The sequence below is a fragment of the Solea senegalensis genome, unplaced genomic scaffold, assembly GCF_019176455.1.
Source record: "Solea senegalensis isolate Sse05_10M unplaced genomic scaffold, IFAPA_SoseM_1 scf7180000014490, whole genome shotgun sequence".
Taxonomy (NCBI): domain Eukaryota; kingdom Metazoa; phylum Chordata; class Actinopteri; order Pleuronectiformes; family Soleidae; genus Solea; species Solea senegalensis.
This window is the reverse complement of record NW_025321061.1, coordinates 25,992-48,011: the sequence shown is the minus strand read 5'-3', so window position 1 is coordinate 48,011 and position 22,020 is coordinate 25,992. Positions and strand designations below refer to the sequence as shown.

General features: G+C 41.6%; 3 protein-coding genes across 6 annotated transcripts; all 3 read left to right on the top strand.

The window, feature by feature from the left end:
• Positions 1-814: 814 nt before the first annotated feature.
• si:ch211-227n13.3 lies at positions 815-7,894 on the top strand. Of its 4 annotated transcripts, none has more exons than XM_044016429.1 (6): positions 815-879; positions 1,638-1,706; positions 2,235-2,704; positions 3,748-3,823; positions 4,327-4,431; positions 4,513-5,559. In XM_044016429.1, the coding sequence occupies exons 3-6, from the start codon at positions 2,269-2,271 to the stop codon at positions 4,880-4,882; spliced, it is 987 nt and encodes a 328-aa protein (XP_043872364.1). In that variant the 5' UTR covers positions 815-879; positions 1,638-1,706; positions 2,235-2,268; the 3' UTR covers positions 4,883-5,559. The 4 variants fall into 4 exon arrangements, with proteins under 4 accessions (XP_043872364.1, XP_043872365.1, XP_043872363.1 ...); XM_044016430.1 differs by lacking the exon at positions 1,638-1,706 and adding an exon at positions 7,833-7,894 and having other exon boundaries at positions 820-879; positions 4,513-4,886; XM_044016428.1 differs by lacking the exon at positions 1,638-1,706 and adding an exon at positions 5,894-6,318 and having other exon boundaries at positions 820-879; positions 4,513-4,886.
• A 153-nt stretch (positions 7,895-8,047) lies between these two features.
• Positions 8,048-10,293, top strand: cxcr4a (chemokine (C-X-C motif) receptor 4a). The gene is made up of 4 exons (XM_044016427.1): positions 8,048-8,104; positions 8,237-8,451; positions 9,022-9,305; positions 9,523-10,293. Exons 1-4 carry the CDS (start codon positions 8,090-8,092, stop codon positions 10,116-10,118), a joined length of 1,110 nt encoding a protein of 369 aa, XP_043872362.1. The 5' UTR covers positions 8,048-8,089; the 3' UTR covers positions 10,119-10,293.
• A 3,914-nt stretch (positions 10,294-14,207) lies between these two features.
• Positions 14,208-21,891, top strand: mcm6 (minichromosome maintenance complex component 6). Its single transcript, XM_044016419.1, has 18 exons — positions 14,208-14,431; positions 14,580-14,726; positions 15,516-15,626; positions 15,806-15,893; positions 16,005-16,166; positions 16,430-16,595; positions 16,889-17,037; positions 17,809-17,959; positions 18,055-18,196; positions 18,290-18,431; positions 19,107-19,214; positions 19,456-19,611; positions 19,961-20,089; positions 20,247-20,411; positions 20,517-20,640; positions 20,854-21,051; positions 21,284-21,423; positions 21,521-21,891. The coding sequence occupies exons 1-18, from the start codon at positions 14,334-14,336 to the stop codon at positions 21,629-21,631; spliced, it is 2,487 nt and encodes an 828-aa protein (XP_043872354.1). The 5' UTR covers positions 14,208-14,333; the 3' UTR covers positions 21,632-21,891.
• The last annotated feature ends 129 nt before the right edge of the window (positions 21,892-22,020 follow it).

Genomic DNA, 22,020 nt, shown 5'->3' with positions numbered 1-22,020 from the left:
CTTCCACTCTGCTACTGCTCCTTTCTGTACCTGCACCAGATTTGTGCCGCTGTTACTCTCCTCACGTTTCCTCAATGAAAATGAGAATAATGATATAAAAAAATACCGTACCAAAACTGTTTTTTACCCACTAATGTTACAGCTCACAAACACAACAAATCACAAGTTGAATGACAAATTGTGACAAATTTAACAGCTTTTATATTTGCAGGGATGGAAGGTTTAAGTACAACATAAAAATATCTGTACTTTACTTATTATACTTGTTATTTATAGTTCTAGCAGCTTTTACTTTTACTCCACTACATTTCCTCTAACTATCTTTGTTACTCATTACTACCTAATAAAATCAAAAGAAGAAGAGTTGGTATTATGGTCTGTGTTTATATAGAGCTTTTCTAGTCTTGATTAACTGCTTTACACTACACTGTGTTTTGACATTCACACATTCACACTGAGCCACCATGACTCAATCAACTCCTCACTTTTTTAATACTTTTACTTCTAAAACGTAAGTACATTTAATATCATAAAATTACAATTGATATGTAAGTACAGTAAATGTCATATACTTTAAGAGGCTTTTATAAAAAAGTTACTTCAACTGCTACCAAAGTCATTTTCTGGTATTTTTCTTGTACTTTTATTCAAGTATCATTTTTAAGTACTTTATACAAGACTTCTGAGGATTATGTTTTGATGTTTTGATAAAAAAGGCCACAGCAGGTAGTGTGTCATTCAGTCGTACGCCCAGTAGATGGCGGTAACGCGCCGTTTTCTCTTACTATGCTGTCGTAGAAGAAGACTCCTGAATCTGCGCGCGTGCTTTAATTCCAGCAGCTCGTCACCACCACGGCGCGGGACGAATCATGTCAACAAGTAAGCACGTCGTTTTTCTAAAGTGTGTGCTTCGTGTTCAGTTTTGAGTAATAATAACTTTGCTTACCACGTCACATAAACCACTGTGTGAACCACCCGAGACTCAGTAAATCTTCAAGTTTCATTAGCGGAGTGGCGAACAGCTTGTGTTTGTATTTATTTATTTATTTAACTTTAGCATGGATGCTAACTTGTGCTAAACAACAATGGTACTCGTTAATTCTGTTAAATCACAAGACTTAATTTATTAGAATACTAATCGTTAAAAACAGTTTTGAAGTGTCACAGTTTAGAGCTGCCATTGCAATATCTGATACCTGTGACGTCATAAAATACAGATATCTGCATTTTAGTTTGTTTCTAGTCAAAATGGCGTCACATTTGTCATTCATGTTTTTGGAGTGTTTCATTATAGATATCTTATAGATATCTTCAACGTCATTATGACTAGTCATAATTCAAGTTCAAGATATCTTTAGTTATACAGTATAACTAAAGTATAATTGAGTATAACTTATACTCAATTGAAGATATCTACATTGTCCTTTTTAGATATCTTGAATTATCTCGAATGTTGTACCCCATACACATAAATGGCAAAGGTCAGTCTGTATCAGTCAGTATTGGTATTGGTCCGATACTGGTCATAATCACTGGATCAGATATCGGACAGATAAAAATGTGAAATCCGATACAACTCACAAGGTACACCAGACTGTAGCATACATGTTGTATTTGTTTATATTCTGTCATTAAAGATGGTGGTGCTTGCAGCTGAGGCCGATGGCTTTGATTCATTCACTGTCTTTAAGAGTAGAATATTTAAGGTAGGCTGCATCAAAAGAAAAAAAGATCCAGCCTGAAATTATTACATATCAATGTAGTAGGGCTGGGCATGCATATTCAATTATTTGACTATATCAAACCAATAATGTCATTTACTGCAGCTTTCTGTGATTTTATTGAAAAGATACGAAACTGAAAAAAATCAATGACTGCAATAAAAAAAAATCTTTCTACTCGAGTAACTATCTAATTGCTGGTGCATCTATCACCTCAAGGTGGCAGCAGTAGCAAGGTAGTGGACTGCTGTGTTTGCACGAGTGATTACATTTACACATGCTGTGGAACCCTGCATTACTTTCTCTAGCTATGTAGAAGCATGATTTTAAGTCTGTCTCATAGGTTTGGCGGGAGCACGAAAGCTTACATGGCTTTTCAAGTAAATAATAATCCAGTATTTAAGATTTATTCCCAATAAGTATGTAAATAATTGCTTGAAATGCCCATCCCTATAATGTATGGAATTTTGCAGGTGCTGTATCACAGGTTGTCTCTGTTTCTCTCTGTCACAGGTCATTTGAATAGTGTCTGAATTGGAAACAGCTCATGTATCCCCAACGCTCCACCAGACTGAAGAGGTCCATCCAGAAGAGCCCTCAGAGAAGTCGCAGCCCTGATGAAGACGTTACCCAGCACAAGTTGAGGGGTAAGAGACCAAAGACGGGGCGGAGGAGGAACAAAGTTGGTGATGGCGCAGTCACTATAGATGAGAGAAGCAATCAAGACATCAGTGATGCGGGTGGTGTAAACCATGTTGCTAAGGAGGATGAGGGATCAATCATAGTGTTGGCTGATTATGGAATAGAGTCGGATGAAGACTCTGGCTCCGTCAACAGTAGCATAGTTTCTGGTCCTTCTTTCTTGTCTCACACCACTCCCAAGGAGAGGGGGACGTCACTGCACATGTGCTCAGCCTGTCTGAAGCTCTACCACAAAGCAGAGAAGATGAACGTGCCAATGAAAGACAAACTCTTAGACAATGGTGAGTGCAACAAAATAAAAATGAAATGTCTGCCATGGGATCTTTGGTCGTTGCTACAGCACATACACATGTTCATTGTAAAAATAAATGCAGCAATCACTTGGAGTGCTCAAACGTCCGCTGCAGCTCAGTTTCCTCCAGTGTCATCAATACACCCTACATTTGACCCTGTCTTGCAAGGTTAACAATTATATATCTGATTTACCAAAACCTAACATGTGTTTTTTGGCTTATAATCCACATTACCAGAAAATGTCATCAAAATCCAACTTTTTCTTTTTGAGTATTATTGCTGCTCACATTCAAACAAACAAAGACAGGCAAAACATAATCTCTTTTACAGAGTTAACGGTCATATAAATAAGATTCAATATCCTGTACATGTCCACCAGTGCAGTGTTTTACATGGGCAATCCCTTACACTGTAACCTGTGTACATAATATGTCCAAGTATGCAAGTTAAACTGTAAACACTGTTCTCACTGTATATATTATTCTCAATATATGTTAATTAGGATATTTATACTTTCTATACATCCTGGTGTTAATGCATGCTTACTATTTATTACTTTCCTTGTTTACTGTCTGTGCTGCTAATACTGCAAATTTCCTAGCAATATCTTATCTATATCAATATCTTATCTATATCTCTTCTATATAAATTATATAACCGCATCTTTTAAGAGTATTTGGTCATGGCAGTGTATGTGGTGGTCAAATCAGGAAAAAAACAGGGTTAATGAAAAGTCCAAAAGTGTAATCATGATATAATGTTATAAATCAGTCAATAGTGATAGTTATCGTGACGAATGCTTAATAAAATTAAATATTGGTATTTGCTCTCAAGTCAAATTTAAAGAAACCATTTCATTGTGGGTTTCAAACTTTTTTCTTTTTGGATAGAAAATGGACAAATGTTGTTTATACACTCCAGTCTTTCATTGAAAGCAATAACATCAGTGTTTCTGCATTTTGCATCTGTATTAGCCAGTATTCAGTGCATGCATGGATCCTAACATGTTTTAATCTCTTTTGTTCATCAGATCCCATGTCCCTGACATGTGATCAGTGGGTGCTGATGAAAAAGTGGAGACCCAGAAGAATGTCTAAAACAAGAGGGTAAGACTTTCTGTGTATATGAGTGATGTTTGATTATGTGAAGTTTCAAACCTTACAAGGGAGAAACCTTTACACCACATGTTAAACTCAGTGGCTCATGTTCAACATCCCCAATCTCCCAGCCAACCTATCCAAACAAACACAATGTCTATGTCCATCCATCCATCCGTCCATCCAAGGTGGGGTACACCCTGGACAGATTGCCAGTCCATCACAGGGTCACATGGAGACAAACAACCATCCACTCTCACACTCACACCTATGGTGAATTTAGTGAGTCCAATTTGCCTAATCCCCAAATATATATGTTTTTGGACTGTGGGAGGAAACCTGAGACACAGTTTATATGTCTGTGCTGCTGCCTGCATTCTCAATCCTTCAGACATCGATCCTTCAGACATCCTCCTGCTGTTGTGAATGTATCTCAACGATGAACAATGATGTTCCTCATGTCTCGTGCCTGGTGCTATATCTGGCATTTCTTGTGCTTTTCAATTTTTTAGGACACTTTTGATCCATATACAGCTGGTGAAGAAAGGTGTGAAGCAAAGTGAGCAGCACAAGGTGGAGTCATCAGTGTGCTTGAGGTCACACACTTTCCTCCAAAGGTAACGTTCCTGTAAAAATAACAAATCTCGTTTCACTCTGTTAACACTGTAAATGACCTTCATGTGGTTCCACTGTGTCAGGAACCTCCGGCGTTGTAAGAGAGTGCCAGTGAAGAAGGGGAAGAAGAGAAGGAAGAGGCGGACAGATGACTCTCAGGGTTCTCGCGTTGCGAAGCAGCCGCGTCTGCGCAGCAACAAAGGTCGACACGGGCGCATCAGTAATAGCTCTGCAGATGACGGCAGCCTTAATAAGAGCTGCAGTCATAGTAGCCACGAAGAGGTGAACTATCAAGCAGACACACGTGTGACTGTCGAGATGAATCCCTGCACAGTCGCTCTGGAAACCACCAACGCAAAACGGAACACACTAGAGAAGAAGACGAGTGGATTCAGAGACTTGCTGGCCCAGCTCCGTGGAAGCAGCAGCATAATTGTCAGAGAAACACGTTGATGAGGTGACTTTTACCCACTAATATTAATCCACTGATGTCGCTTTTTACTTTTTTTATTTTCACTGGCTTAACCCCTCCTAAAAACCATTTGTCAATATAAGTCAGTAAGTCATACCTGCAGTATTTAGTTTGCCATCAAAGAGGAGCAAAGAATTTACAATTTTAAAAAGGCTGAAATCAGAGAACGTGTTTTTATTTAAAAGCAAACAAAAAAAGCTAATGCTCGGGTAATTTTTTTCGTTCATCAATTCAATTCTTTAGCGTATTCTTGAGGGACGTCCTTTTTTCCTATATCGAAATGTGGTAAGGAAACTTTTGAAAATTAGTAATGTAAATCATAGAACTCCAGGAACAAATGTTAACTTGGTAATATAAAAAACAAAAAAAACTCTAATAAATAAATACCAAAATAAGAGGGTTTAATTTAATATATGCCAACATACTGCCAGGTTGGGATTATTATTGCTCATTCTTCAACAGCACCTGTAGTAAATGAAAATAATATAAAGGCATGGGTGTCGGCATCAGTCAGTATCGGTCCGATACTGGTCGAACTCACTGGATTGAATATCCGACAGCTAAAAATGTAAAATTCAGTACAGCCCACAAAAATCCCATATATAACGCATGCTTCACTATGCGCAGACTGTAAAAATGTAAATAAAAATCAGCAAAAGCATTTTAGCTGAGTCATGTTTGGGCTACTTGCTTCATAGTTCATAAATGGTCTGTCTAAAATGACTGTGTCGGACTAAGATCAGTATCGGTAGATTGGGGTTGTGGTATAGATGTCGGACACAAAGAAGTGGCATCGTCCCACCTCTACGTATTTGTGGAGCATGAAGTAGCAGCGTCTGTGTGTGTGTGTGTGTGTGTGCGCGCTGCCATCTTCGTTGTCTTCACATTCATTGGCCGTGGCACCATTTTATCACCACAGATCATTTTCTGTTTATTTATTTATTCAACAGTAATAAACACAGTGATTTAAAAACCCCTGTGTTTCTTCATAGGTGGCGTGGAATTGTGTGATTGCAGTAATTCTAATCATCACCATCTACTTAAAGCAAGTTGAAAATCGACTTCTGGTGACTTTACCTCGCACAAGGTGGCGCCACATCTCTTCATACTCCGTAGTGTATTAAAGTGTAGGAGAGAAGAATTGACTTCTGTGTTCTGTTTTGACCTGCAGAGATGTGTAGTAATAAGTAATAAGTCTGTGTCACAAGAGATGCGATGTCTCAAAAAAAACTGCTGGACCTGCAACAAATGGAACTGCAAATGAGAAGCTTAAAGTTTCTATTAGGGGAATTTTCTGTCAGATTTAAATATGTGATATTCACATTTAATTCTAATTTGTATTAGTGTATTTCAGCAGTCCAAGTTGTAAGGGATGTTCAGCGTTTTGTTTTGTTTTAATAAAAGCATGCTGTTGGAATGGAGTTGATCAATTTAGTATTTTTCAGCATCTTCACAGGCCACTCAAAGCAGAAAGACGTTAACACCATATAAAACATTTGCTTATTATTATTATTTTTTAATATAAATACAAACCATTTACCATAATAAATGCAAGCTCTTTTATGGTAACATTATCATCCTTTGTCTCATTGTGTCTCTGTATCTTGAACTTACACATAAAACATGTCAAAGAATTATGTGTTGCGCTGTAAATGTGGGATTTTCCTCCCACAAATCTTGCCGTTGGTTAAGCAAGATCAGTACATCATTTATCAGAGTTAACCATGTTATTTAGTTATTTGTTTTTGTAAACTACTCTCAGTAGTGTTTGGGATTGGAGTCGTTTTACTGGCAATGTTATTTGGGAGATTTGTGTGGTGATAGCAGTGAATGTGGAGGAAGGGTGTGGAAAATGAGGACGAGATAAGGGACTGCGGTCCTGCTGTTTACTTATGGGATTAGTGTATTGGGAGAGGATGGTGGGGGTTTACAGTCAGAACTGCTTAGGTCAAACGAGGAAATGTGTCTCTTTGTAATGAATGAATACGTTGTCGCACGTGTCTGCCTGTCGTGCACCGTCTCACAGTTAAGTTATTTGTTGCTTTAATGGGAAGTGGAGACTTTAATATGATTGGATAGTGTTTTTACAAACAGGTCCGCTCCACAGCTGACCGACATTTTTCATTATTGTGACAATGCATTAATTATTTGGTTACAATCGGGTTGTGAAGAGGATTTCAAGCAATACAGTAAAAAAGAAAGAAATGCTCCAGAAAATGATCTCCTACCCTACCTTTTAATGCCAACCCTGGATCCCAGGCAAACCAACTCAAAATCTTTGTGTCTTTCTCCATTTTATATCTTTCCACCACTGTCTTCCATATTTCAAATGTAGTTTTGGTTATTAAATCCAATTTATTACCTAATTTAACTTAAAAATTTTTTATCTGTTAATAGCTTTCGTATTTCCATGTTTTTCGTCCCAGTTTCTGTCTTGCAACATAGTGACATCACACTCTGTTCAAGACATTAGTCCACTACATTGACATAGCTAAGTAATATGTGTTTACTGACATGCCGCACCTTTGAAATATATGTATCACCCCTGACTTTCACAATCGGTGCACATGCAGCACAGGGTGTGAGACTCAATAGGGCTTCACCACATCGGTGACTAGAACTTGAAAGACAGGTGACGCAAAAAAAAAAGAAACAAACGCACACTAATGGTTCAGTGAGTGTGAAAATCAGAGTGAGAGCAGAGGAAGGCTGATAATCATCATCACCATCACACTCCCTTCTACCCTGCAAGTTCAGACACTGCATGCTTGCGTGAAACGTCTAAGATGGTGGCGACGTAAACAGAACAAGTTATGCTCAAACTCCTCTGAGAGCTGCAACTAATGCTGCTTGTCTTCTTTAATCAGACCATTAACACACACACACACACACATTTACACATTGTTCATCCTTCTTTTCTTTTGCCAATAGACCCTGCTTATCACCAACCAAAGGTCCCAGGGCCAAAACAATTCAAGCAACACACACACACACACAGCAGAGTATCCTGTGATAGAAGCACTATCAGCACCTGACACCTCGAAAACAGGAAAAACATTTCAGCAGGGGCACAGACACAGATGTACTGCAGTGTTTAGGGAGGAGCGTGAACAAAGCTATAAAAACCCCCTGGACAAAAATCTGCCTCCACTTCACTCTGCGGAGAACGGAGAGCCACGGTCCCCACCATGTCATACTATGAGGTAATGTTAGTGATGCCAAGTGTGGACACTTTGATGTAATTTCACAGATCTGTGTTTAAGGATGGACTTTGTTTGAATGTTCCTTCGCCGTGTAGCTTTAATCATCATCGTCATCCATCTTTCTGTCTCCAGCACATCGTCTTGGACTATGACCTAAATGACACAGGTTCAGGTTCAGGTTCTGGTTCTGGAGAGTTTGGGGTGGACCTGGAGGAGCCCTGCGAGGTGGAGCATGTCATGACCACTGAGCTTCAGCGGGTCTTCTTGCCGGTGGTCTACGCTCTCATATTCATCCTGGGCATCACAGGAAACGGCCTGGTCGTCGTCGTGCTGGGCTGCCAGCGCAGGTGAGACTTCAGTGATCTTCACATTTTCACTTGCTTTATTAGTACATTTATAATATAATACTGCATTTTTGTGTTTTATTGTGAAAGTAGTACAGGTGTTATTATGTAAGTGATTTTTAAAAGGGTTATTTGTTACATGAATACAATATTTAGACACCACCAAATCACAGTAATATTTGTATATTATGTAAGTATATAACTGTGAAGATACAGTGAACAGTTGCCACTTAACTATAGGATGGAACCGTGATTGATTTTATTTTTATTATGCCCAGCCCATATGGACTTCAAAGTATCACATGGACACAAATATGGCAATATTTATTAAAAATGGAGTACATGTGAAGAAGTCAGTGCCAAAACACACATCATTTCAAAAACAAACTGAGACAAATGAAATGCTTTATAATCAAATGGCCAATTCAGTGCAGTCAGTTTCTGAGACAACTTAAATCTGGATTTATGATCAGCTGGACAATGAAACAAAAATGCTGTGAAAGCACAAAGACTAGGATACATGTGTTATAGAGCAGCATTAATGGATCTGTGCTCGTGTGCTTACATTCACAGGTCAAAGTGCAGCCTCACAGACCGCTATCGCCTCCATCTCTCAGCTGCCGACCTCCTCTTTGTTCTGGCGCTCCCGTTCTGGGCCGTGGACGCGGCGCTGGCTGACTGGCGCTTCGGGGCGGCCACCTGCATCGGTGTTCATGTTATTTACACGGTCAACCTGTACGGCAGCGTCCTCATCCTGGCCTTCATCAGCCTGGACCGCTACCTGGCAGTGGTCCGAGCCACAGATACCAACACTGGTGGGCTGAGGCAGCTGCTGGCACACAGGCTGGTGTATGTAGGTGAGTGTTGGAAGACTGATAACACCTCCTCTCCTCTCCTCTCCTCTCCCCTCCCCTCCTCTCCTCTCCCTAATTTAAGGAATAGTTAAAGGTCAAATGTCTCTTCCCCGTCTAGCATTAGTTTTGCATTTTCCAGTGTTTATAGTAAAGGTCAAAGGTCAAAGCTCTCCACTCCTCCCACATTTCCTTATGTTTAATAATTGTCTTCCTCTCTCAGGAGCATGGTTTCCTGCAGCACTGCTGGCAGTGCCGGACTTGATATTTGCCAGGACTCAGGAAGGAGGAGAGGGGGCCACTCTGTGCCAGCGTTTCTACCCGGTGGACAATGCTCCTCTCTGGGTCGCAGTCTTTCACCTCCAGCTGGTCCTCGTGGGTCTAGTGATCCCCGGCTTGGTGCTGCTGGTGTGTTACTGTGTCATTGTCACCCGGCTGACCCGGGGCCCACTGGGGGGCCAGAGGCAGAAGCGGCGAGCGGTCAGGACCACCATTGCGCTGGTGCTCTGCTTCTTTGTGTGCTGGTTGCCCTACGGAGCAGGCATCTCCGTGGACACTCTGCTGCGCCTGGAGGTCCTGCCCCGCACCTGCAGACTGGAGGCAGTTCTGGGCGTGTGGCTGGCGGTGGCCGAGCCCATGGCGTTTGCACACTGCTGCCTGAACCCGCTGCTGTACGCCTTCCTGGGAGCTGGGTTCAAGAGTTCAGCCCGCAGAGCGCTCACTCTGAGTCGGGCGTCCAGTTTGAAGATTTTACCACGGAGGCGAGCTGGGGCTTCCACGACCACAGAGTCCGAGTCTTCTAGTTTACATTCCAGTTAGTGTCGCCTTAGAGTATGTGTGTACTGTATATACTGTGTGTGTGTGTGTGTGTGTGTGAGGACGTTTACACAAAGTTTCTGAGAAAGTAAGGAGCAGTCTGCTGGCTCATGACTTGTCTTCTTCATTGTAAATTATGTTTTTGAAAGGTGTTCATGTTTATAATAAAACGAAAAAACAAACAAACAAACCTGCCTATATTTGTGAGTGTAATTCTTTGTCTTCCTTAGTGAGACATTTCATTTCTGGTTTGACCTCAGAATCACCCACATGCCTTTTCTCGCTCGTATCGCCAGATTCATCAGAATAATAAAAAAAACCAATGTGTATATTTTCTCTCATAAACAAGCAGAACAACAACAATAAAAGCAAGTCATCAAACTACCTACAGTATAACTCCCTCGTTTCTCACATGGAGAACTTTAAAAAGTATTTATTTTTACAGGTTTGGAGGAAGGCAGAAAAAAAGAAATAAAATATGACACATACACAAATAAAATCAACGGAAGAGAGAATCTGCTCACATGGGGAGTAGCCACCACTGAGTTCTTCTCTACAGCATCAAGATTGTCAAAATTTGTCAAAAGGTTTATGGGATATATATTCAAAACACTTTTGTCCCCCCGATTTAAGGTCTTTAATCAATTGAGCACACATTATCATTATCAGTCAACGGTTAGAAATATGACAGTTTAAGACGTGTGTGTGTGTGTGTGTGGAAAAACGTTGTTTTCACAATGGTCACTTTGTCTCCCTTTTGTCATTACTCAGCCGTCCACGTCTGGTTCCAAGCATTAGCGAGGTGAAGTTAATCTGAGAAATGAAACTCAATGCAACCAGCTGTGCCTGAATCACACACACTCATGTGTATCTGTGAGAGGGTGAGGGGCACTTGTGTTTGCAGGTTTAATGATATTAACAGTTTGCCTCTACGTGGGAAAGAAGGGAGCATATGAGGGTCAGGAGGTCCATTTTTTTCCACAAACACACACACAAAGTGCTTCCCACATACCTACTTCCACTTGGAAGTGAGAGAAACAGAAGCTGGAAGTTTACTGTGTCGCATTTCCTGAGGCAGAAAGAAGGAGGAGGAGGAAGAGAGTTGTGAGAGAGGCGACAAAGGAAGAATACAGTGATTCAGTGTCAAAGTGATGGTGGACTCAGCGTGTGCATCACCATGACATGGTGGCACATGTGGCTTTATACATTTAGAGGAGAATATGCATTGGGATGAAAAAAAAATCTTTCAAGCTCTCTCTGTCCACACACACACACACACACACACACACACTCTCACATACACAATTCTCTTCTATTCATAGTATATTCAAAACAGGAAAGACTTCCTGCTGCAGCTCATTTTAGGAAAAACAAGCAGCGAAACAATCGAACAAGCCGAGCGGCTCAGTAACACAGTCAGACGCACAGTGAGCCGCCGTGAGGTAAATCACTTCAGCAACACGATGAAGACGACAGTGAAGGCCACGCAACGCTCTTATCCACCTCCATCACTACCAGGTACAATGGTGATCAAGCATTTCCTCCTCCTTCAACTTGAGTTAATTAAGGAAACAAGGGCACAAAGGCTTTAATGCATGTGCGATGTAATAATGCTTCACTGGTGTTCTTTTATCAGAATAATCAAAAATCATTTGAGTTTTGTTTTTTCAAGTTTTTATTTTATTTATTTCCTTTAGCACCTGTCCAGAGGGTTCCCCGCCTTTTAGCAGCTGGGATTGGCTGTAGCTCCCCGCTCCCCTCTTGTGTGGAGGATAAAGCGCCAGTAGACAATTTCTGTAAATCCATGGTTCTCAAACTGTGGCACGTGCACCACCAGCCGTATACAAGCTTCCTCAGAAATGGCATTATACTGTACTGTAAATACCGGGGTATTATTATTTAATAAATAAATCTGCCTCTGTTGGTGATATTGGTGTTACTTTGAGAGCTCAATATTTCCTAAGGTGGTACTTGGTATAAAAAGTTTGAGAACCACAGGTCTAAATAAAAGATATTCATTTCAATTTCAAAGTGTTTATTGTCATATGCACAGTAAAGAAACACGTTTCCCTGTACAATGAAATTCTTACTTTGCTGTCCACTCAAAAACACCAGCATTCATAAATTGCTTCATAACCTGAGATCCTTGTGATTGGTGTTAGAGGCGCACAAGAGGGAAATCTCTTGCAATTAGTTATTTATTTTAAAATCGTTTGATTTTAGTCCCAGAGTATAGAAGTGAACCACAGAAACAATGAGCACATGAACACATGTCACACGTCTGAACACAAATAAACCAGGAAACGGCGTTTCTCGTCTCTTCTCTTTCGTGTCCTGTTGCTCTTACAGCTGTTTCATTCCACTTGTGTTGTTTCTCACAAATCTGACAGAGAACGTCTGCATCTCACAGTCCGAGGTGGAACTACATTATATTTATTATAATGACTTCAAGTAGCAGCAGTGAAGGCAACATAATAAACTCAGTGTTGTAATGTCACACTTAAGTACAAATACTGTGTTACTATTATTTATATTTTTAACACCTTTTACATTTACTTTACATTAATATATTTAAATAAACTCAGATGTTTGATAATATTAAGACATAAAAATCCCTCTAAATTATTATAATATTGATGCTCTTGTGGTACAAATATAAATACATACATAATAAGTGTGTGCGCGTGTGTTTCCGTGTGTGTGTGTGTTTACCTACAGGTGGTCAGGCTCCCCGTCACACTCAGACAGGCTCTGCTTCCTGCCAGTGAACAATCGTGGGAAAACCAGAGGTCAAGACAAAAGGAGAAATAAAAAGGGAGAAAAAGACTGGTCCGCATCCAAATGGCCCGCGATGACTTCCTGCTGTGTTCCTGGTGGATTCATACAGCGTGACAGGTGAAACCAATAGCCTGCTGCTGAGTGTGTTTGTGTTTACATCAGCAGGTGGAGACGTGACAATGATGTGGGAACACAAATAGGTTCTTAATGGGATAAGGGATTGTGAGAGTTCAACCCTACGGATGGTTCTGGAACTTCTTTTTCTGTCCCGTTCATATTCTGGTTCCGGTAACACTTAAGATTAGGGAACACACTAGCATGTATATAAGTAGCATACCAGACCTTTATTAGTAATTATTAAGCACGTATTAATCTAAAGTGTTACCCTGGTTCCTTGTGCTGTTGCCCTCAAGCAAGGCAGCAACCTCTGTTTGGTCTGCACTAGGGATGGGAATCTGTATCGGTCAGTATCGGGCCGATACTGGTCAAAATCACTGGATCAGATATGGAACAAATGTAAAATCCGATAGAATCCAAAAACCCTATATGTCGCATGTGTCACTATGCACAGACTGTAAAGATGTAAATAGAAATCAGCAAAAGCATTTTAGCTGAGTCATGTTTGGGCTGTTTATTTCTTCTCTTTCGGGGGAGAACAACATTTTTTCCACAGTTGGAGAATTTTGTCTTTGACATGACTCAGCACAAATGTGTTCATATGTGGTCTAAAAGGACTGTATCGGACTAACTGATTTCTTTCAAAAAACTTAAAATAAGTTAAAAGCACATGAAGACATATTTTCTGCTGTTATGGAGTTCCTTCAGAAGACCATGTATGAAAAATCAATGTGGAATCATGGGAATTGTTGTCTTCTTAATTAAATGAATTAAATAAAACCACTAAAAGTACAGCTGTTTCTTTCCCTGAATACTCTCGCCCCCCAGTGGTCATTCAAAATCACTACATCACATGTCCCACAGTGTGATCTACTCACAACACAACACTCTGACAAAATTTAATTAAATTATATAGGAAGCGGAAGTGTTTATTTAATCTTTAGTGAAGTTTTTTAAAAATCTTTATAGAAGTTTTTTTTTTTTATCTTTTAAGTGTCTTTTTTTATTTATTTTTTAATCTTTAATGAAGTTTGTTTTTTTGGAACAGGAAGCGTTTCGCGGGAAATGTGTGTGTGGGTGGGGTTCTCGGCGTCATTTCACAGTGCCTGACTGTGATTGGCTGCGAGTCACACAATATTTACATATCAGCGCCGGTTGGACGACAGCGGCGCGCCAAACGTCACGTGGTCGCCCTTTTCGCGCGAAAGAGTCCGTCTGCTCTGCTGCGAAGTCTCGAGAGTGCCCTGTGTGTTTTCCGTGCGGCTCGGTCTTTATCTCCACGCTTTTTTCGGATCTTATATCGCACTTTGACGGGTTTTCAACATGGACGTTGCCACAGCAACCGCGGAAAATGCCGGAGAGATGGTGAAAGACGAGTTGGCTGAAAAATGTCAAAAGTTATTCCAGGCGTTCTTAGAAGAGTAAGTGTGTCAGACTCTGCTGCATGTCTCATTGTCTCGCAACACACAGAGACGAGCTGCTCACGAGGCGATGACGTGAAATCTGTTTTCTTTTCCACTAACTGTGAGGATCCACAGCTCAATGTTTATGTTCCCTCTCTGTGTGCAGGTTCCAGAGCGGGGATGGTGAGGTGAAGTATGTCCGTGAGGCCGAGGAGCTGATCAGGCCTGAGAGGAACACACTGCTGGTTACCTTCACTGACCTGGAGGGCTTCAACCAGGAGCTGGCCACCACCATCCAGGAGGAGTACTACAGGTCAGTCCACAAGTCTTAGTGTGTGTCATTTGGTCCCGATAATAAATAGGCCCAGGGCCGGTCCTATGTGATTGAGATTGTGCCCCCATTTTCTTTTTACATAAATGTTGCATATTTTATGGCACATGTGGCACACAGTACTGTATTGAGTGTTTGCTGTGTTGATGGATTTGCCACTTCTTTGGCTGCTGGTTAACGGCACATGTTCATCCATTTTCCTTCTTCCACTTTTCTTACTAGACTAGAAACACTGCATGTTTATTCCTGTAGCATTGCTACTTCTACTATGAGAGAGTTTTTCTAGAAATAGACTATTTTGGAGCGGGAAAGTAATTACAATTCACCCTGAATGACGAGTTGCATAGATGTACTTTATTGATCCCAAGTAGTAACCAAAGTAGCACTTAAGTACATCTCTTAATACAAGACATATAAGATAAAACACAGGAAAAAAATAATGGCTTTCATGTGTCACTGTAAACTGAAGAGTGGAAATCATCACAAGCTTCCACAAAGTTTTCACATCAGACCATTGTGTGTATGTATATTGTAACTGCACATGATGTTGATTGCATTGGAAGGTTTTTTTTTTGTATCCAATCACAATTAAGGGTGTTTTTAATTTAAAATCTGGGTCAAATACTCCCACGTAACCTTACGTGAACTCGGAGAGCTCCACCTCCTACATAGGTTGCTCATTTTACCACAGCCCCATGAAAATGTAATAAAACCTTATGTCAGGTGATGAGAAGCTCACCTGTGGATTAACATGGATGTGTCTGTTTTCAGAGTGTATCCCTTCCTCTGTCGGGCAGTACGCAACTTTGCTCGGGATCATGGGAACGTTCCTCTGAACAAAGAGTTCTACGTTGCCATTGAGGATCTTCCCACCAGACACAAGTAAGATGAACACACAGAGACTCTTAATCTGCAGCTGCAATCCTTAAAATGTGCAGATTTTATGGCAATAAAGCCATAAAACGGGTCTTAAATAGGTCACTCAGTAGTAGCTCCGGTAGAAGTTACAGGACAGTATGGTGGTGAAATAACTGATGACCGTTTTCTTATGTGAAATCTAGAATCCGCGAGTTGTCGTCCATGCGTATCGGCTCCCTGGTGAGGATCAGTGGTCAGGTGGTGAGGACACACCCAGTGCATCCCGAACTGGTAAGATTCTCTGCACGTAGATAAACCGAGACGTCGCGAGGCAGCAGCAGCAAATGTCCAAAAGAGCTGTGACAGAAATCGATGTTGTGGTGACTTTGCTTGTGGTTTCAGGTGAGCGGCACCTTCCTGTGCATGGACTGTCAGGCAGTGATCAAAGACGTCCCTCAGCAGTTCAAATACTGCCCGCCAACCATCTGCAGAAACCCCGTGTGCAACAACCGCTCCCGCTTCCACCTGGACACGCACAAATCCAAGTTCGTCGACTTCCAGAAGGTATTTGTGACACAGGGCCGTGATTACAGTGACGATTGATGCATTTGTTGGAACACGGGGCATTAGTAAGTGTATAGATAAACGCTAGAATGTCAATATGAAATATCTAAGAACTCCATCGTTCTGTGTCTGAAAGGAGAATGGAAGAAGTTTCACAAACTAAATCCAATCAGAAAACGATTACAAGAAAAATATGGCGACTATAAATCCATTCACAAATAGCAGTAGATGGGGAACTGTGACGTTTGCGGCTCTTTACTCAGGTGCGTATCCAGGAGACGCAGGCGGAGCTGCCTCGTGGTTCGATCCCACGCTCCCTGGAGATCGTCCTGCGGGCCGAGGCTGTGGAAATGGCGCAGGCCGGAGACCGCTGTGACTTCACCGGGACCCTCATCGTCGTGCCGGACGTCTCGCAGCTCACCACTCCCGGTACGACTCTGACCACATACATGTGTGAAACTCTGGAGGGGAAAAAAAAAAGCATCTACACATACGTAATATATGAAGAAAAGCCAATAAAAAAACTTAAACACATTAATATGCTGGAGTGATGACGTCATTCCTTTAAAAAGGTCTTGCATGTCGTTCATGCTTTTATTAAAATAAACCTGAAAACAACAGGTGCCATGTCAACAAGAACGTAGGCACGCGAGTATTAAAACGACAGTAAAGTAAAGACAAAGAGTTAGTTTCTGACCCCTTTTATCTGTGTTTGCCTCCAGGTGTGCGAGCAGAGACCAGCACCCGTGTCGCAGGTGGACCACAGGGCTTTGAGTCTGAGGGTTTGAGAGGACTGAAAGCTCTGGGAGTCAGAGAGCTGTCGTACAGACTCGCCTTCCTGGCCTGTAACGTGGCCCCGACTAACCCACGAGTAAGAGACACACACACACACACACGGACAACGTATAAAACTTGTGGATTCAGTCGTACATCCTTCGTCCATCTGTTTATGTTAGAAAGAAAGTAACCTCCGTTTTGTAAACATTGAAGGTGGATCAATGAAACCTTCATAAATGTGAAGAGAGAAGATTCACAGGCTTACAACATGCTCTTTATATTACAGAATTATGGTCTTACATACCAAGTCATGATGTATCGCAACATTATTTTCATAATTGATTAATCTGTCGATTATTTTCTTGTTTGGTCGTTGTTCGTCGAACCTGGAAATGATGATGTTCGTAAATGTCTTGTTTTGTCCACAAACCAAAATGATTAACTTTTAATGATTTCTTTATTATACAGTGCAAAAAAATTACTACTTAATTTAGCGATCGATTAATAATTCAAATGAATCGTTTCAGCGCTACACACACACACACACACACACACACACGCACGCATACATGCACAGTGCTTTACAAAGGCATAGAAATAAATTAAGCGAAACACAGAATTAAAGCACCACATTAAAATCAATATTCCAAATTGTTCAGCCCTGTAATGTATCATTTGGATTGTGGGTACTTTAAAATGTCGAGTGTATTCATCAATATTCCGACAAACGTGAGCCCGTTTTGCTCAAAACGTCTCTAGTAATAAAAACCCTCTAAATAGAAGTGCTACAGTGTGCAGATCTTCCAAACTTTTCCAAAGTTATCTTCAAAATGTATTTAATGTAATGATGATTTCTCGGCTGTAGTTTGGCGGGAAGGAGCTGCGCGAGGAGGAACAGACTGCGGAGAGCATCAAGAGCCAGATGACGGAGAGAGAGTGGGAGAAGGTGTTTGAGATGAGCCAGGACAAAAACCTCTACCACAACCTGTGCACCAGCCTTTTCCCCACCATCCACGGTCAGTGCTGCGAGCAAACATGCGCAAATCTACCCCCAGTAACACGTTTTGAAACCGTAGAGTCTCATTGAAAATGGTGACGATGATTGTGGCAGGCAATGACGAAGTCAAACGCGGCATCCTGCTCATGCTGTTTGGTGGCGTCCCCAAGACGACCATGGAGGGAACCTCGCTGAGAGGAGACATCAACGTCTGCATCGTCGGAGACCCAAGTACAGCCAAGAGCCAGTTCCTCAAGTATGTGACTCTCTTGTCGTGTAATTAGTGGGCAGCTTTGTTAGGTGTAGTAATGTTAAAAAAGACAACTAAAATATAAACACTTGTTTTCAGGCATGTGGAGGAGTTCAGCCCCAGAGCCGTGTACACCAGCGGCAAAGCCAGCAGTGCAGCCGGTCTGACGGCTGCCGTCGTTCGAGACGAGGAGTCGCACGAGTTCGTCATTGAGGCTGGAGCTCTGATGCTGGCTGACAATGTGAGTGTTATTTTATTTTCACATTTTTCAGACTTTTGTTTGTGGAGATGAAGACGTAAATAAAAGTGTTTTGCTGTTTTGTGCGTCACATCCAGTGTCTGCGTCAAATGTGATATTGAAAAACCTCCCGAAAGCCATTAAGTTAAAGTAATGTGCACATGAAGAAGTCATTTACGTCCATGTACTTATGCCAGTCAGGTTTTCTCAGGCATAGTACACAAAATTGTTATATATTTTTTTTATTGTATTTTCGTTTCAAAGTCATTTATAAGAGGTTGGGTATAAACGGCAATGAAATGTCAACAGTTTTCTTTTTGTAAATTTCATAAATGCGACAAACTGTAGTTCTATAAATATAGTATATGTGTTTATGGACTGGCGACCTGTCCGCGACCCTCATTTGGAGGATAGAGCGGTAAAAGGTGAATGGATACCGGAAATGGAGCTTTGCACCCATATACTGGTCATTACGGTCGCCCTCAGTCAGTACCGTAATTCCTAAATGGTTGAATAACTGCCAGATATGGAAAGTGAAAGTGATCTGAAGTGAAGTGACAGAAGCACTCACTCATTGAACATTTTTTGACAATTCTACAGCATTAAAATCTATCGTGGCATAATGGAGGTTAAAGTCACTGGTATTAAATGCCATGTTCTTTTTTCTTTTTTTGTTAGGGTGTGTGTTGCATCGATGAGTTCGACAAGATGGACCTCAAGGACCAGGTTGCCATCCATGAAGCCATGGAGCAGCAGACCATCAGCATCACCAAGGCTGGAGTCAAGGTAAAGATCAACGGAGCGTGTTCCTGAAATCATTCACTGTTTTATCCAAAACCACTGCTTGGTTTGCTCTGTGTTCTCTGTGTTGATGTGAGACTTTTAGTGAATGAGTTCAGCTGACGACCGAAGTCTAGTGACGGGCAAAGATTTCGAGCCGACAATGTTTCAAAGAGCATCATTTTTTGGGTCAGGCCGTGTCTAAATCAGATGTACACTGACCTAACCTCCTCCTCGTCTCCCTCAGGCCACACTGAACGCTCGCACGTCCATCCTGGCCGCCGCCAACCCTGTCGGCGGACGCTACGAGCGCAGCAAGAGTCTGAAACAGAACGTCAACCTGACGGCTCCCATCATGAGCCGCTTCGACCTCTTCTTCATCCTGGTGGACGACTGTAACGAGGTGCGGGCCATAGCAGTTGTTCATATATTTAAAAAAAAATTTGATTTAACCTTTATTTTAACTAGGAAAACGCCATTGAGATTAACAACCTCTTTTTCAAGCGAATACACAACACAGTTACACACTTACACAAGCAAAAATTTACAAGCATATGACGACAAAGCAAGTGCATGTTGTGCAGTCGGCCTGAAGAAAGACTTAATCATTTATGTGCTTTCATTATTTTCAAATTTGTTTTTTTCCTTCTGTTCAGTCATATTTATGCAAATTCTCTTTTGTCCTGTTTTGTAATGTCAACCCTGTCTAAACTCGTCTCCATGTCTCTTGTCTTTGTGTGTGTGTATCCCAGGTGACGGACTATGCTATTGCCCGACGCATTGTGGACTTGCACTCTCGCGTGGAGGAGTCAGTAGACAGGCTGTATTCTCTGGACGAGATCCGCAGATATCTTCTCTTTGCCAGGCAGTTCAAACCTAAGGTGTGTGTGTGTGTGTGTGTGTGTTAAAAGTACAGTGTGTAAGATTTAGTGAAGGTACGTCCTGCAGCAGAATGTCTCACTCGCCTCACTTTTCCCTTGTAGAGATGAAGATCAGCTGTGCGTCATTTCAGTCATTTACGTGTTTTCACGTCCGCAGATCTCAAGCGAATCGGAGGAGTTCATCGTCGAGCAGTACAAACGGCTTCGACAGCGCGACGGCTCCGGCGGCGTGTCCAAGTCTGCGTGGAGGATAACGGTGCGACAGCTGGAGAGCATGATCCGCCTCTCTGAGTCCATGGCACGCATGCACTGCTGCGACGAGGTGCGTGTGAAATTCACCTCCTGGGCAGCAGGCGGAGAAACATACGACTCCATGAAGGACAGATGCAAACAAACTTATAACCTTCACTTTTCTTTGCTTCCTCAGGTGCAACCCAAACATGTGAAGGAAGCCTTCCGTCTCCTGAACAAGTCCATCATTAGAGTGGAGACTCCTGACATCAACCTGGAGCAGGAGGAAGAGCTGGAGGAAGAGGAGCAGCATGAAGAAGGTGCAGTTACACGGACGCACATGTGAACATCTCTCTGCCTGACCAGTTGTTTTTATCTGTAATCAATTGCTGTGGATCTGAACCTTTTTATTTTTTTTTAATTAAGCTGTTAAATAAGGGTTAAAACTGCTCAGTTCCACTTTAACTAATGTACAATGCCTGATTCCTATAGATTTGGAGACCTCGGGCTAATGTGCATACTCATCTTTGCAGGAAACAACATCCCGAATGGAGTAAATGGTCACGTGGACGGTATGAACGGGCACGCCAATGGAATCAATGGCCACGCCAACGGCGTGAACGGCCACGCTGAACCGGACAGCCAGGCCAAACCGTCTCTCCGTCTGTCTTTCACCGAGTACAGACGCATCTCCAACCTGCTCGTCCTACATCTCCGCAGAGCAGAGGAGGGTAAGAAGTGTTTCGCCCTCCTTACTGTCTGCATTTTTATATCGAGCAGTATATCTGCTATTATTATTATTATTATTATTATTATTATTATTATTATTATTATTATAATAATATGTGTGTGTGTGTATATATATATATATATATATATATATATATATGTATATATATGTATATATATATGTATATATATATATATATAAATAATAAATAACAATGTTACCATTCTCTGCAGCTGAGGAGGAGGAGGAGCTGAAGAAAAGTGCGGTGGTGAACTGGTATCTGAAAGAGATCGAGTCAGAGATCGACTCTGAGGAGGAGCTGGTCAACAAGAAGGGGCTGATCGAGAAGGTCGTCCACAGGCTGGTGCACTACGTGAGTCCACCCTCTTCAGAAGACGGTCGTAAAGTTGACCTTTAAAGCCGCGTGTTGCCATAAACTGACGTTCATGTTTGTTTTTTTTTCCCCTCAGGATCACATCCTGATCGAGCTGTCGCAGGCGGGACTGAAGGGCTCAGAGTCGGAGAGCTCGGGAGAAGAGGGTGTTCTGGTCGTCAACCCCAACTACATCCTGGAAGATTAAAAACTCTGCTTCCATTACTTTTGTCATTAAGCCTCAAACTAAGCAATTAAACTGATGTCCCAGCTGTTGAATATGGACGCTCTTATGTAATGTATACATAAAAGAAGCACTGGAGATGCTATTAGACTTGTTTTTGGAGTTTATCGTCTCCGATGTAAAATGTTATTCTGGGGCTCTATTAATCTGTTTTTCTTTGTCAAACAGGCTGTTGTAAATATGCTGCTCTCTCTTTTCCAGTTGTACGCTGGCTTCTGTTTGACTTTGACTTGAGGGACCTGTTCGGAATTGTTATTGTTTGTCATAACTGTATATAGCAGTCGAAATGCAACTCTTTTTTATTAAATTGTGAGATGGGTTGAATAAAAAATGTTAAATAAATAAAATCTGCT